The sequence below is a fragment of the Sinocyclocheilus rhinocerous genome, unplaced genomic scaffold (genome assembly GCF_001515625.1).
Source record: "Sinocyclocheilus rhinocerous isolate Xijiao unplaced genomic scaffold, SAMN03320098_v1.1 scaffold2256, whole genome shotgun sequence".
Taxonomy (NCBI): domain Eukaryota; kingdom Metazoa; phylum Chordata; class Actinopteri; order Cypriniformes; family Cyprinidae; genus Sinocyclocheilus; species Sinocyclocheilus rhinocerous.
The window spans coordinates 319,625-336,943 of NW_015657297.1; the positions used below are offsets into that span (position 1 = coordinate 319,625).

Here is a 17,319-nt window from a genome sequence, read left to right on the forward strand (position 1 = left end):
TGCCGATATTTAGAAATCAGGGCAGCCGATGGCCGATATATGATGCCGATTTTTTTGGCAGATATGTTTGGCCGATTTTCTTTTTTTTTTCTTTTTTTTTCCCCTTCATCTCATAAAAGTGAGTTTGAGTAAATTATTATTGCAGGGTACAAGATAGTAATAGTAGTAGTCTAATTCATATTAATAATACATGGCTCAAAACTTAAGCACCTTCTCAAAACAGTTTTGAAAGCATGCTTTTTGTTTGTTTGCTGACAGACACCAGTGTTTCTCACAGACTTGCAAATGCAAATTCATTCTCTGCAGTGCTCAGTTTATTCAACGAGCCACCACAAATAACTCAATGTATAGGAAACACTGGACACTTCTATAAGTCAAATGGCCAAGTGATAACATAAATAAAAGAGTTCACATATATTGCACAGCCTGCTGCTCATAACTGCTTAACGGCAGAGTGAGGGATTTCTGGTAGCCAATGTTTATATTTGAAATCACGCTGGCCACGAGCGATGACATCATGGATGCTATTGTCAGACCCACACACACATTTCATGAGGAAAGTTATCGTGCATGTTATAATCAGCCCAGAAGTTTCATCTGAATTGCATGTGTTTCTACTTTCACATGCAAACGACTTGCACTTATGAATATGATAACTTTCCAGCATCAATTCTAGTAGGGTAAAACGTAATTACGCTTTCGAAACGGTCTGTTTTGCCCTGCCATCATTAGCTGAAACTGTGTGTGAACAAGCCGCGGCTGCAGAGTGTGAGTTGCTACGTCTCTCACGCAGCCAGAGAGAGATTCTCCGTCGTTCCGCAACAACGCTTAGCTGCCCGCAGATGCGCTTGCCTATAAATCGGCCTAATTTGCAGCACAATCGGCCGATGCAGATTAATTAAAAAATGCCAAAAATTGTCCGATTAATCAGTCGACCTCTAATGGTGCTGTCTGACTACACACTGGATGCGGTGCAACACGACAAATCCCCGACAGTCAACTGATGCCTCGTTTATGACGTACTGACACAAAGTTCAAATGATTTGTAACGGTCGCTTTGTCGCGTCCAGTGTAGACAGACTGTAGATGTTCCCATGTAGACACGGTGTCTGCGTGTGAGCAAAGAAAACGATCAGTATAAATAATAATCAGTATACTAAACGTCGCACTTCCTGCGATGTGACTATCGCGGATGCGCACATCGCGATATCGATGCTGAAGCGATATATCGTGCAGCCCTATTATCTATTGTACATGTATTCTGCTTTATGATTCTTTCACTTTTACCAGCTATATAAACAAAAAAGTGGGTCTATTCCTAATCAAAATGACAGCACATAACCCCATCCATTAAAACAAAACAAAAATACTAGAATAAAGTGCAATTAGGTGACTTACAGCGCCATCATATGCCAAAGCCTCTTTTAGAGCTTCCAAGTCGTCAAACTCTACATAACAGAAACCTGGAGAACGAAAACAAACAAAAAACAAACAATTTGATCATTTAGTAGACGCGTTGATTCACATTGATTTTCAGTGCACTAATTCAAGTTACATCTAACAGCATGTGGGTTCAAACCCATGACCTTGGTATTGCTGGAGCCACGTTCTACCCATTGAGCAACAGAAAGATAAACTAGCCACACATTTTGAGGTTTGATTCATGTCCACAGCACAAAGTTAGGCGAAAACCCAATATGAATAAGCAAACAATATTCCTCCGTAATCACGCGGAGATCAACCCACCTTTGAACTTGTCAGTCTCTTTGTCTCGCACTAGTCGAACGCTCCTGATGCTGAGGTCTTTGAAGATGGCATCTATGTCTCCTTGCACTGTGTTGAAGGGCAGGTTGCCGACGTACGCCGTGTAGGGCGGCTCTGTGGGAAGCTCCTTCTGCTTTCGGGGTCCGCCTGGGCCACCGCCGCCGCCGCCTCGGGGTCTGCGGTCCGAAAACAAACAACCTGATCAGCTCTAGGGTTGTGACGGTGAGGAAATTTTCCCACCGGTTAATCGACGTGACACAACACCGGTAATACCGGTATCATCGCGGGGGCGGGGCGTTCCCCCTCTTTTCCTCCGCTTTTAAATAGCTTGTAAAAGCGGTGTGCGCATTTTACTTTAACTTTCAAATAGCGGCAGACAGTTTAAATAAAGCAAAAATCAGCAAACTATGTGGAGCCAATTAAAGAAGAAACTAATGTTTAAAAAAACTTCCAAAATCTAAATTCAAAAGGCTTTTCAAAATCCAAAATATTGCCAAACAGGCGCTTTTGCATCTAGTTTCGAAACTAAATCATCCGCGATCGTCTTGTCTGTCTCACTCCACTCTTCTTGTCAGTCAGCTCGACTCACTCTCCTCACTGGAGAAATGAAATCTGATCTGTGATGCGACTGTCGTTCGGCACGCTGCATTGAGCAGCCGCGTTCAGTTTTTAATTGTAGTGTCTGTTCTTTTACTGAACTAAATGATTTTTATTACTATAAAAAATCAAAACGACGGTGGGGGTCGGTGACGCGGTGGGCAAGTGACGTAACCGGTGTTGTGGCTTAACAACGGTATCACAGTCAGCACCGTCTATCGCGGCAAGCCTAATCAGCTCTACACATTCTAGAAATAACAACACGCAGCTAAGTTATTGATCTAGACGTGAGACTCAAACACTGCAAACAAAAGACGCACACTGACTGATAAAGCCCCCCATGACCACTCACTCGGCTGTCTCTCTGAGTCCTTTCAAAAATCTACAATGTGTCGCTTCAATCAATCACAAACACTTCTGATGGTTTTGTGTCACATGACATCCCGAAAAACCTCACATTCACAACAACACAGAAACCTTGCTTCTGGTAGACATTTGTTTTCCAGGCCATTTTTGTCAGCAAATAGAATTTGTAATAAATAGTGGTTGACCAGTAAGAGTTTTTTTTAATGGCACATATTTCAATGTTATATTTACATCAGTAACAAATGAATTTTTCCATTAAGGGGTAATTGTGCAAGTCTAATCTTATTTTAGGTATGCATCATGTTTTAAGTGAAATTGACTATGTTTACATGGACATCAGTAATCTAATTATTTACCTTAATCTGAGTAAAACAATATTATGATTAAGGTGTTTACATGAGTGGCTTTTAGAATATTCCTTTCATGTTCCCGTTTTACGTGTTATAGTACATAGATCGATCAATGGCACGTCATTACGTCCCCACGCGACGCCATCCGACGTCCCCTCCAGAATGTCACGTATAAACATAGTTCATCTTCGTTATAATGCCATACACAGTTTTGGGTGTTTCATTTTTAATTTACTGAAAGCTTCAAGTGCAGTTAATTATTTGTCATGCTGTGCAAACAGACGACAGAGCTGTAGAAGCCATGCTTATCTGTTTGCCGTGAAACGGTTGACCACTGCCGTGTTTACACGACAGTAATAGTGTGATTAAGGTGTGCACATGTCTGTACTGCACTTCAATAATGCGACTAAAATAGGAATACTCCACATGTCTTAATTCGATTTGTGTTTACTTCAAGTATGACTTTAGTCGTAATTAAGGTATCTCTGAAGGTAATTAAAAATCTCTGTTTACATGGTAGATTCTTAATCAGAGTATCATCTTAATCGTGTTAAAATTGGAATAGTGTTGTCCATGTATACGTACTCATTGTTATATTTAATCAAATTTATTTAAAATACTAAGACACTATAGGCTGCTACTAGACTTGTGCCGGTATTCGGTAATCCGATATATCACGGTAATGAGTATGCACGATATTGTTATCGTGGGCAAGCAATTAATCGCAACATGAAAATTTGATACCGGCATATCCCTAGCTGCTACTAATCAAATCAGTATCAACAATGTCCATCTTTGCATTACAGACAGAGGCGGTGCAAAAACTGCTTTTGAAGTGTTTTTAGGTACATTATTGCTGCTTAGTGATGAAAAAAGATCTCATTAGCAATAATGCAGCATGGTCAAGGAAGCCTAAAGTACAATACAGAACTCATTTTACCAGGTTTCCATACATCAAATAAGCACGCACTTTCTGTTTCTATATTCAATAGCTGATAAATGCCACGCGCAGGTATGCAAATAAAGCCGTATGACACATGTGCATGCCATCAGGTCGATCTGATGGACGGAAAACACAATAAATCTTACTTATCATATGGACTTGTGCTGTTGATCCGAGAGCAGCGGCTAAACATTCAATTTGCATGGACGTGATCTTTTCCATGTGCACTGCATTTCAACGACAGCCCGAGGTACTTCAAATAATAACGTTACAACCGTGCACGTCCAGAAAGATGGAAGTACCACGGTATTTTAGTGGAAATGAGAACAATTCCACTCATAAGCAGCGGGTTTAAAAACAGCAGAGTAATATAGATGGGAGTCAAACCCGTGAGCGAGGCCCAGTGCTAAAACGCGCTAAAACACGCCGTCGCACTGATCACTCAGACCGATTATGACACCAATAACTATATTCAATAGCGATAAACAAGCAGCAATGTTTTACATAACGTCTGCGGGCACTGAAATGCTGAGTCGGCCGTGAGACATGAAGCCCATGTGGGCTGAGTTTCGTGGCCGGCCTTCATTCATCACAGCGGGAGCTGCTGCGTGGCCTAACGTTACCCCCGCTCGATGTCCCGCTAACCCGCGCTCACACGCGCCTCTCCGCCGCCTCCCGCCACACGCGCGCCTCACCGCTCCTCTCACGCGGCCTTCCTTACCCTCTCCCCCCGCCGAAGCTCCCGTAAGCCCGGTCCCGGTCCTCGTAGTTATCGTAATCCGCCATTGACGAAGAAGCTGTCCAGAGAAAGCAGCAGTCTGACGCTGAAGGACCCCAAAATATACGGCTGCGAGCTTTAGCTGCCCTCTGCGTGCCTGAGACGTTGCCAGTTGGAGGTTTATAAAATACATCTGAGAAGGGAAAGAGTAAATAGGTTTAAAATGTCAAAGTATGACGTACGTATATTCATATTGGAGTCTGTATGCAAAAACACATTTTTAATGTGAGTAATGGACGATTTTTTCAACCGGGCAAAGGCGAGGAGACTCGAGATGCGATTTAATGAGTTAGTAACAGCTAACTCTTTTTGGAGACTGGAAACAATTCCAAGAAATAAGTGAGACTAGAATGTTGACAATAGATATATCGATAGAAGATGTTGATGAATTAAATAAATATATAAGTGATGTTATTTACAAAACAGCAACTGATGTAATTGGGAAAAGCACAGGGAAAAGGAGAAAGAAGGTCGTACCATGGTGGACAGAAGAGTGCAGTGAAATTATAAAGAAAAGGAACAGAGTATTTAAGAAAGTAAAAAAATCATATTCATTTAATGATTTTATTGAGTATAATCCCTCGGTTTAATAAACCGTACCCACGAATTTCCAATCCGTGCGTCAGATTTTGTAAACCGTACCTTCGGTTTTTGAATCCGTACCCACAAATTCATAATCCGTGCGCACACTTTCGCAATCCGTCCCCTCGGGTTTGTAAACCGTACTCACGGATCCATGCAGTGAGCTCCTAGGTAGCCTACATGTTAACGAATCATATTGTATATTGTTATTATTATTTTAATTTATAGGTTAAATAAATGAGTGCACTCAAGACAGTAACATGTTTGTCATAAAATAATTCATGAATGCTTTATTTTTAAATAACGCTACTATGAAAAATAATGTTTAATAAACACAATACTATGCATCCCGCACCGTGGTTGAATCTGCCGGTGGGGGCGGGGCCACAAATCCATGAGTTTACAAACCCGAGGGAACGGATTGCGAAAGCGTGCGCACGGATTATGAATTTGTGGGTACGGATTCAAAAACCGAAGGTACGGATGCGACAGGCGTGTGAATCTTTGAGTAGCCAGCGAATCGATTCGATTCACGATTCATAGGTGTTCGATTGGATCCAGGAACGATAGCGAAATAACGTTAATTACTTATATTTTGCAAATCTTAGTTGCGCATGTTTTGCTTTGAGGATGTTACCATAGACATTAGATTGACTGATTGATTGATCGATTATTTATTTAAAGCCACCTTGTTACCTTAACAACATGTAGTTCTAATGTAAACATTTTCTGAAATAATTTCGTGTTGATCCTAATAAAAGGTTTTGAAGAGTTTAAGTATTAAGCATTAATAAATTGATCTCCTTCTCACAACGTGGATCATCACACGAGGCTGTGACACTGTTTTCCCTTAATATGCATCTCATTTTATTTGAGCTATTATTTTATTTTTTTTCAAGCTAGGCATGATTATTACATTAAATCTTATCATTTCAGATTTGTAAACGCAGCTTTACATTTTCTGTTACGTCTACAATGTGTCAATTTGTTCCAAACCTGTATGGGTTGCTTTCATTGTTTCTTTCTAAATGTCCCAAATACAACATATTAATAAATACACACATTTATTGTATAGACAAAAAGAGCGAGAGAGACTAGAAAAAATCTCAAAGGCATCACCCAAAAAAAAAAATTCTTCAGGAAGAAACTAAGGTTTGGAACAGTTTGGATTTTTATTTTTGGGTGATCTATCCCTTTAAGGCTTATGTTGGCCCTTCAGGGAGGTCTGCTGAGTACATACTGCTATGACCTACTGACCTTTTATATTTAAACTGAACAAAACACCAATATTTATAACCGAAAGCCCATTTACAAAACAAGTCTTGAGGAAAGACGAGAAAAGAAAGAAGCTGGAAAGAACCAGCCTATACATCAAACAGGCAGTTTCTGAGATTTAGCCTGGTGGGAGGATGCACGTCATTTTGTATAATGTATAAGCAATGTCTTGCACCATCACGTGGCTGTGAGAAAAACTAAACAAAAACAACCACCAGCTTCCCATCAGCCACTTCAGATGAATGAAACGATCATCTAACGGCCATCTGAACTTATCATCAGTCAGTTGCTTTAAAAAAAAGTATAATTGATGTATATAGTGTTTTATTTTAATATTAAATATTACTGCTAAATACTGTACCTGAAAAATATAGCACTGTTTGTTTTATTTGTATATTATGTGTATTTGTAATGTATATCTTTGTTCTTATTTTCTAATAACAAAGATAAAATAATGACAAAGATTTTTGGCCTAAATGTCTGCCATTCTTTTAGATTTTATATTTTGTTGAGGTGTAAGAGGTGTTATGTTTCTGCACTCTTCCATTTTTAGCAAATTAAGAAAAAACTTTGTCTAAAAACAATTTTTGGGATGGTTTGTATTTTTTGTGGTCTGTATGGAACATCAGTGCCTGTTTAAGAGTGCTATGTGAAAAAAAAAAGTTAACGTACAGCCCTGAATTGTAATCACTATTTGGCATTTCATTGCCATTTAAAATAAAATAAAATAAAAATTAAAAAATTTTTTTTAAACAGATATTTAATATATTTCACAATTAATATAAACCAATTAAGTACAATAATTATATGAAGATTAGAAGCAATGCTGAAATAGTTTTAAGAATAAGCATGACATGCCACACTGTAGGACATTGGTATTGTAAATAATAATAATAATAATAATTTAAAAAATGACTATAATTATGTTTTAATAGACCACATTTGCTGGAAATACATCAGCAGCAGCAAGATGGGGGAAGGAAAAGGATCTTTGAAGGGACCCGCTGTGAAGACGAGCCGTACATCAGCCTTGTAAGTAGACTGTGATCTCTATCTCATCTCCTCTCATTGCAATTTATAACATCTTAGATTAATACAAATGACAGAGTCCAAGTGTTTCAATAGAAACAGTCAGACAGAGAAACCACTTCTATCTAATCATCACTTTTTTCTAGCCTGACCATCCCAGACCAGTTCCTCTTGAGGTGGCTCTGACAGTCATGGACAACCAAGGCCCCCGCTGTCGCCACATCATAGAGGTGCTGGACTGGCACCTTTACATCATGGTCCTAGAGCGGCCCTCGCCCTGCGTGGACATGCATGATATTTGGGAGCATCACGGCGGCCTCTTCAGAGAGGATTTGGCGCGTTATTTCATGTGGCAGGTGATCACCGCTGCTGCCGTGTGCTGTTCCCGGGAGGTCTTCCATCGGGACATCAAGATGCCCAACCTCCTGGTCAACACGGAGACCCTGGAGGTCAAATTGATCGATTTCGGCTGTGGAGACCTCTTGAAAAGCTCGTCCTACATCACTTACAGTGGTATGTGTTATCTAAAAACAAGTAGTTACACCATGTGTTAATCAGACGGGACACAGCAAAATATTAACAATGCACTAACAACATTCTCAGAAAGCCAATGATAGTTTTATTTTTGTTGACTAAAATTAAATGCCATTACAGTTAGAGTAAAGTGAGAAAAGTGGTAAAGCAAACTTACACATGTGGCAAACTCTTTCCTTCAGGGACAGCAAGGTACTGTCCTCCTGAATACTTTGAGAAGGGCGAGTACTATGCGAAACAGGCGACGACGTGGTCGCTGGGGGGTGCCGCTGTTTAGGATGATCACCAGCCTTTTCCCAGACAGCAGCGACATCGGATGGATGGATCGGACACTTGCCATTCTTAATCACACAAAACAGAAAAAAACAGTGGCTTTATAATGGATAATGCAGGAATCTCTCCCAGTTTTACAGCTTAGAGAGCAAGTGTAAAGTTGAAGAACACTGATTACGTTCAGTAGACAGCGCGCGCATGCTGAATGTAAACAATGCTGATTACGTTCTGGGGTACTCTCCAAAATGGCGGAAGACGGTAACTCTGGGAGACGAATTAATGACAGAATTTTCATTTTTGGGTGAACTAACCCTTTAAAGGTAGACTTCGCTCCATCTTTTTGCACAGAATGCTGCCTTTTCATTCGAGGTTGCCTGAAGAGTGACCCAGAGCGGCATATTCATCTGGAGGAGACGCTCTTCCATGACTGGTTCAAGGTAAGCTAAAATGATTTTGAAGATATTTTGCCATTTGCTTGTTTGTTTCTTTTTTGCCTTTTTGTTAGTTTGATTATCTGAATATGGACATGAGCTTCTTTGCACAACCTTTCATTAACTGCTGCAACTCTCATTCAGTCAATCCTTATATACTACACAGATGACAAGTTGTATTTTTAAACCTTATGAAGTATGTTTGTCTAATTTGTATAATTTCTAATTGTGTTGCAGGTCCCCCTGTAGGTGATGGAGGAGAGGGTCAGCTTTGTATCTGGTTGGCTGACAAGGGTCCATCTCTCCAGCCTTAGCGTCTTGCAGGGCTGGCAGGACTTGCGTCTGGCGCCTTGGCTTGAGGTGGTAGTTTTAGCGTCTTGCGGAACTACTTGCTTAGGGATGTGTATTGTAAATAGTTAATTTAGTTCTAGTTAGTTATGTTGGCTTTCACTCATTCATGGCACACAGAGCTCTTTCTCAGCATGCCTTGGGTTCAGAGATCTTGTCAGGGCCGCACCAGAAATGCCTGTTAAGGCTGCCATAAAGGTTCCTGTCACTGCTCAAGAACCTGCTGAGGCTCCAGAGAGGGTCCTGACTTGAAAGTCCCAGGATGCCCATTTCACAGCTCTGCTGGTACCAGAGGTCCCTCAAACTGCCGCTTCCTGCCACAGGCAAACGGGAAGACGAACTATGTACTAAGTAAGACATCCTAATATTCATGCATATGAGTTACATGAAACCTCCACTGGATGGAGACAGAGTCTGATCTTCCAAACCTTCAAACAAGGCTAAACCATACAGACGTGTGCTTCAGTTAACATGAGATGGGTGGAGCAAAACTGCTTTCCCTCCAACATCATGACCTTCTCCACCCGTAACCTCCATTTACATTGACAGTCAGAGAGTTACAGCATAATTCTGCTCCACAGAGAGGGAGGGAGAATCACCTGACTTTGTATTTAAAGGGCACACTTATATGTGGAGATGTGGGAGGATGTGATTGTTGTTTTCTTTCATGCTAGCTGCCACAGATGAGTCTCGCCCAGAGTTCAGTAAAGTGTTGCGTCCTCCACAGTGATAACTGATAGCAGAATGGCCCGAACACTCTCGTGAGCTCACAGCATTTCATTACTATGCCCAAGAGATGTATGATTGATTTATGTGGAAACAGGGCACTTTATAGCACTGAAAGCCTCTCACAGTGTTTGGGTTTTGGAGATTGATGAAGGGACAAGCTCATAGCAGCGAGCAGAGAATACTGAAGAGAGTCGTGTCTCAAGACGTAGATGTGCAGAAATGGCTCAGACTTGTTTTGAATGGTGATCTATCTATCTATCTATCTGTCTGTCTGTCTGCTGAAAAATGACAGCTGTATTCTTTGCATTCTATACTTTCTTTAAATTTGAAATTGCTACCTCAATTCAAAAGGAACAGATTTGGAATTAAAGGCATTCTGTTCAGTTGAATTCAGAATGCTTCACAACCCTGCTATATCACACACAGTGGACACAGATAACTGAATTTATGTGATCTTAAAAGCACTTTTCTCTGAAGGCCTGTGCTCAATAAAAAATGGAACTGGATGAGTTTGTCTGGATAGGAGAAGCATGCAGCGAACAAGGGTCCAGGATACATGTTAAATGCTGTGAATACTGTGAAAGCATCCCAGGATGCACCTCTTCAGAAAAGCCTTGAATGTGCCGAGTTTTAATCTACATAACATATATTTATAACCTACCTCAAGTCATTTTAATCAAGGTCTGTTTTCATAGAAGTGCTTGGAAGTGCTGTATACCATTAACGTTGCAGCAGTCCATAACCATATTTTAGGTTACAATGTCATAGCAGGTTATTCTGGATGATAGGACTGCACTTCTGTCCTTGAAGTTGGATGATTATTCCTTTTGGGCTGGAATCGATTCAGTCCGTGTAGAATGCATGTACTTGATGTATAGGTGCTTCTGTTCTGTGATGTCTGTCCTGTAAGAGGCCTTCTGAATGTCAGGACACCAAAATGATAATCACAACTAGATTTGAATACTTTCTGAGGAAAATGTGAGCGGTGGTTTTAGTATTTATTAAACAATTACTGTAATACAATGTTCTTCATTTAAATGACAAAAAATATTGATTGATTGATTGATTGATTGATTTTGCATGCTTTGGTCTTTTCTCATGCATTGTATTGGAGGTTGTCCTGGTGTAGCTATTTAAAATCAAGTTTGGTTTTAAAGGGTTAGTTCACCCAAAAATGAAAATTAGGCTGTGTTTTACTCACCCCAGAGCCATCCTAGGTGTATAGGACTTTCTTCTTTCAGATGAATCCAGTTGGAGTTATATTAAAAATTGTATTTGAAATATGTTATATTTTTATATAGTCTTATAAAATCTTTTAAAAATGAAGGGGTTTGTCAACCGTGCCCACCCCAAATTTTCTACAATATTCTGGTCTCTAGCTATGACTTGGGTACCCCGTTCAATTTACAGTAAGTTTGATATTTAAGTTTGCTATTTTACTGTACACTGGGGGAAAATTGCAAGGTTGGTCTCTTAAAAATGAATAACGCCGATTTTGTCAATAATCTGGTACATCAAAGGTTGACATGCTATTATTCTGAAATTATTCATTTGGTCACTCCAACGATTATCAGAGGTGTTGGATTCTCAAAGAGTAATTGACAGAAGATACTGAGCAGGTGGAGCGATAATGGAGGTCACTTTGCACATTTATCGAGCACAGCTCAAATTATGTAGTAATTGATCTCTACGGGGATTGGGCAGGTCTTTGGAATAGATTAGCAGCCGATTAAAATGCTCTGTCTTTAGTAGTACATGAGGGACGGTCGTGTATGACAATGTGTGCATTTCATTAAAGGGGTCATATGATGCGATTTCATTTTTTCCTTTCTCTTTAGAGTGTTACAAGCTCTTGGTGCATAAAGAAGATCTGTAAAGTTGCAAAGACTAAAGTCTCAAATCCAAAGAGATATTCTTTATAAAAGTTAAGAGTTAGCCACACCTACCTTTAACTTGAAGGTTAACACCTCGCTCTGTATCTCAGCATATGGCCAGAGATGTAAGGCTCCTGAGGGCCAACACATTTATTTCTCATTACAGAAGGTTAAACATTTTACTAGACAACTGAAATCTCACAAAATCATGTGCAGGTCCAAGTTTGAATTTAGGACTTTTTAAAATGTTATGTATTTATTTTTTTAAATATTATATTTTTGCATTGTGACATATTTTCATGACAATTAAGTACAAATTACTGTAATGCATTCAGGCGTTTTACTAGCGAACAATTTTGTCATATTTATTATTTAATATTTGTAGTATTTCCTTATTTTCACATAGAAGAAATAAGCAAAAATATAAAAAATACTAAAAAAACGTTATTCTTATGTTAGATTGATTATTTATTTATTTTACCCTTTTGCATTGTGAGTCATCATGACGATTTGTATGATAATTCATTAATGTAATGTAAAAAGAATGTCAAGAACAGTATTTTTACTGTATTAAAGTAAAAAAAAATACTGTTTTTGACATTCTTTTTGCAAAAGGGTAAAATAAATAAATAATCAATCTAACATAAGAATAACGTTTTTTGAGTATTTTTTTAATATTTTTGCTTATTTCTTCTGATTTTGGGGGGAATAATAAGACTTATGAGATTTATCCACATAAAGAAAGCAAAAAATACAAATATATGTCAAAAGAAAATTCACAGTCTGTACTTTACATATTTATAGATATGATAATGAGCAAACACGTTTTACAGTAGCAATTTGTAAATGGTTCCTCAACCGCATTAACATTTAAAAGGTCACACTGTGGCCAATTAAATGCTTCAATATGCCAGGATATGTACAGGAATTTTGAGGTAATATTCAGTCAGTATTTTCATAATATATTTAATTAGCTTTTTATTTAAATAGCTCAGTTATTCTGGAAATTGATTGGCTATTGCAGCTGTCAGTTTATACAGTCTGATGCTAATTATGCAAAACTTGATCAATCAGAATCAAGCATTACAGACAAGCGTCAAATAATGTTAAAGGTGATTATGTAAAATCCTCCGAACTGTTGGCAAACTGCTTTTCCAAACAATCCCTCCATCTGCTATTAATTGAAAAACAAATCCATAGTCCCGCCCCAAGCTCACGCCATTGGACAGGATGCTCAAATAAACAGAGCAATGTTTTGACTGCAGTCCAAAGAGTCTTTACATTGTTTGTGATGTTCCACTTATAATGCCTCCTATGAATTTGTCTGGCCATGTCTGTTTTTTTCTCTCTCCAAATTTCAGATCTAAAGAAGAACAAGTGTGACAGGCTGTTGATGTTTATGGCTACATTAACATCAACAGCTCAAATTCAATTTTTACCCAGCAGATTTCTCACTGGAATGCAATAAATCTCAGTTTGAGTGCTGCAGGTATGGATCATCTTCATCTTGGAGGTCAGAGTGAAGGTGAGTATTGATGCTCTTGTTCGTAACTTGACATCCAATTATTTAAAGGGGTCATATGATGCTGCTAAAAAGAACATTATTTGGTGTAATGAAATGTGTTTATGCGGTTTAAGGTTAAAAAAACACATTATTTTCCACATACTGTACATTACTGTTTCTCATCTATGCCCCGCCTTTCTGAAACGCGTCGATTTTTACAAAGCTCATCGGTCTGAAAAAGAGAGGTGTGCTGTGATTGGCCAGCTATCCAGTGCATTATGATTGGCCGAATACCTCAAGCATGTGACGGAAATGTTTTGAAATCGCATCATATGACCCCTTTAATTGGACAGACGGACCTGAGCACTGTAATTTTATTTGACACTCTTCTGCCCTTTTTCAAACCCCATCCTAAAGAGTCAATGTATTGCAAGCAACACAGCTGAATGGTGTCATCTGGAAAACACTTCCAGATGTTCTGACAATTTAGCATCTTAATTATTTTTGCTTCGTATTGCAGTTTCCATTGTGACAATTACTCAAGAATCAGTCTAATCCTTTTGGAAACCAGTCAAAAATGTTTGATGTCAATGATGTCAGTTGCCAACAAAGAGCCAAGAAAGATACCGAACGGCTGAATCAAATGCTCAGTGCTGTTATGGCCTACATTTTGAGGATTTGATTTAAAACAAGCGACTGGAAATCAGGGTTGGACAAACTTCAGAACTGATAAATTGGCTTCCTTGCCACTGGATTGGAATTTAAATAGATTTGGACGAAAAAGCAGGTTGAAAACAAATGGCCCAGTGTACCATGTTAACATGAAGGAATTTTCTATATTAATTTTTCACAGACGTTTTACCAGTATTTTGAATTACATGTTGCATTGTGTTGTGTTTTAGAGCTGAAGGAAATAAGGAAGGGAGAAAATTTACTGAACAGCAACTCCAACACAGTCACATAAGAAATTAATTTCCTTAGTCCAACTCAAAGATAGCAATTATGCTTCTTCAGTCCCTCGTATGTAAAATGCAATTTTCTCAACAAATATTTTCTATTAAACTGAATTTAATACCATCAGAACAATTAACACAGCAAAACCATGCCATACAGCATCACACAATATGCACCACATTATTTTCAGATATCTTTACAAAAAAAGGTTGATATCAACAATATAATATTGAGTTATAAACATACAAGCGTACTAATAATAGCTATCACCTTTTATGTGGTAAGTTTTCATCAAGTAGCCTATTATTCAAAAATAGAAACACAAAAGAATTCATGAAACAGCACAAATATAAAATTCATAACTTCATAACTTAATAATTTAAATAATTAAATAATTGCATAACTTGTTATGGCCAATATTTTAATCTAAATTGTTAAACTGATAATGCATTTTATAATCCGTAGACCTATAGGCTATACATTACCCTGTTAAATTCAAAAACTGCAACATTTTCAGATTTGTGCACCTTATTATTATTATTATTATTTATTTATTTTTATTTTTTTTATGTGGAATCACTGATTATCTAATGTTGTGTGAATTATTTCACGGCATGTTTATGAGCCTAAAATACTGAAATTTTTTTAGTTATCATTAAAAATTGCATTTACAGAAGTCATTCCATTCCGTAAATTTTTATTCAAATTATAATCTGCATTCTGTTTGCCGTAATTGAATTGGAATTTAAAAGGCATTCTCAGGTCAGCTATGAATGGCGCGCATGTAGCCCAGCTGGAAATGGCAGTCCAGTTCAATCACATGCTGCTTGTGTTTTTCAGGTAAACTACGGTTTTAATGCAGATCTTCGCATGCTCATTTGATCGATGAAGCCAGTTATCTCTAGTTATCCCTGTTTATGGGCTACTTTACGCTTTTCCCCAGACAGTCACTGCACTGCTGGCTGATCTGATGCCGCAGTTGAGAAACGAGCGCAGAAGCAAATGAATGCTTTTTGTAATTGCGAAAGACTAGCTTGGGGAAAAGGAGAGAGAGAATAGAGAGAATAGCTATAACGCGCCGCGGCATTGTTTGCGCACAAACGCCGCGAAGTTTGCGACCGGCGAGCGCGCCCTTCAGAGGCTCGCGGAGCAGATCGCTTTTGTTCTTAAACAGATTGTGTGAGTCAAAAGGGGCGGATTTGAATCTTTCTGCGCACATGCTCCTTTCTAACGCTGGATTCCTCATTGGATCTATTTTAGGTGGACTTATTTCCCTCAAGAGAAATGAATGCAATATAGCGCGCGCATTCGCAGGGCTGGACATTTCCGTTCGTTTTCAGTCTCCTCAATTCTTCCCTGCAATACAGACACTGCCAGAATCGGACTAAATGAGTGCCAGGACCTCGGAGAGACTGGCGCCCTCCATTCCCCACTGTGCCTTAAACGGAACCGCTCTGGCCGGCAATGGCACCTGCTTTGACCGGGTGGATCAGCTGTTCCAGGCGTTCTCCTCCACCGTCGTGCTTTTTGTGCTCATCGTGATGATCGTTGGGATAATAATCGTGTCCGTCACGACCTTCCACTTTCACAAAAGCAAGATGAAAAAGCGCAAGATACAGAAAGCCCAGGAGGAATACGAGCGCGACAGCTGCAGTCCCAAAACGGCCAAAGGCAAGCCGGTGGTCCGGCAGTGCATCATGGTGAGACCCCCCGCGGCAGTGCGCAAAAGTGATCCAAACACGGAGGATCCTGGCGTGACAGAGGACAAGAGACACTCGGGACAGACCAAGGAGGAGGACTTGTTGGAATCGGTCGCTGTGTCTTGATAACGCAGTGCCAGCCTTTGGAGGACACTGTAAATAACCTCTGTATTCCTATGATATTACCTACGGAATATATCGATTCTTTGTATAAGCATTAGAGTTGTTAAGTTTTCACCGTGGAAGAAATCTAGGAACGGTTTTTGAGAAGGACTGAGGGAGACTATAAGGACTGCTCATGGAATTGCTATCGTAATTGTGAGCCAATCCTAACGGGATCGAACTAAGAGCGCATTGAGTAAGATCCTGCTGGATAAACTGAAATGAGAAGGAATTGATCTAACAGTGTTTTATTGAATATTAACGGAATAAGTACGAATCAATGCCAATGAGATTGAACAGAAACCCTCCAAGAATCAAATAAGCTTGTAATTTCTTGGCGAACTTTATTGAATACTAATTGATGGGATCAAATGAGAATCTCATAAAAATAAAATAAAATAATAATAATAATAAAAGAAAATTATTGGGGGGAAAAATATCAAATAATTAATCTAAAAGGATCTTACTGAATGTCTATCATAATTCCAAGACAATCCTATAATAGAATCAAACAAGAGAGTATGGCATATTGGAAAAGGCATTCATGAGTTAATCTAACAGGATTTTATTGAATATTTATGGAATTTCAGTCAATGCGTATGAGATCCAACAGAAACCCTTGATGAATCAAATAAACTCCTGAATTCTGGGGAAATGACATTAATCAGTTAATCCACTAGGATTTAAAAAAAAAAAAAAAATAAATAAAAAAAAAATTTAAATTCTTGGGAGGAAAATCAATTAAATAACCTAAAAGGATCTTACTGAATATTAATGGAATTTCTATCATAATTCAGATGCTATCCAAATGGGACTAAACAGGAATCCTTTATCAATCAAATAAGATCATAAATAGAATTACAATTCTGGGGGAAAAAGACATCGATTAGTCCGTCCATTTATATTATAATTTAGAGCATAATGTGGGGGAAAAGAAACAAATTCAGTAGGATTTTACTGAATCATAATTTGGAGCCAGTCCAAACTGGATCAAACATGAATCATCTAAGAATCAAAGATCATCCTTCTGGATGAACTGAGATGTCTGTTCTTTTTTCTCAAGCCTCAATGTTTTTTTTTTCAGAATTTCAGTTAATCCAGTAGGATTTTGTTTGATCCCATTAGG

At 38.7% G+C, this 17,319-nt stretch overlaps 2 protein-coding genes and 1 pseudogene across 4 annotated transcripts in view; 2 read left to right on the top strand and 1 right to left on the bottom strand.

The window, feature by feature from the left end:
• LOC107720965 (eukaryotic translation initiation factor 4H-like) overlaps positions 1–4,888 on the bottom strand; it is a 22,345-nt gene extending 17,457 nt beyond the window's left edge. The window contains exons 1-3 of one of the 3 annotated variants that reach the window (XM_016528808.1): positions 4,742–4,888; positions 1,747–1,940; positions 1,399–1,463 (exon numbers count right to left, since the gene is read on the bottom strand). In XM_016528808.1, coding sequence (XP_016384294.1) covers positions 1,399–1,463; positions 1,747–1,940; positions 4,742–4,806 — 324 coding nt within the window. In that variant the 5' untranslated portion in view covers positions 4,807–4,888. The remainder of the gene's footprint in view (positions 1–1,398; positions 1,464–1,746; positions 1,941–4,741) is intronic. The other 2 variants (XM_016528806.1, XM_016528807.1) reach the window with 2 other exon arrangements.
• A 2,616-nt stretch (positions 4,889–7,504) lies between these two features.
• LOC107720952 (serine/threonine-protein kinase pim-2-like) lies at positions 7,505–8,937 on the top strand (annotated as a pseudogene).
• A 6,604-nt stretch (positions 8,938–15,541) lies between these two features.
• LOC107720954 (uncharacterized protein C11orf87 homolog) lies at positions 15,542–16,780 on the top strand. The gene has a single exon (XM_016528791.1). It carries the CDS (start codon positions 15,720–15,722, stop codon positions 16,155–16,157), a length of 438 nt encoding a protein of 145 aa, XP_016384277.1. The 5' UTR covers positions 15,542–15,719; the 3' UTR covers positions 16,158–16,780.
• The last annotated feature ends 539 nt before the right edge of the window (positions 16,781–17,319 follow it).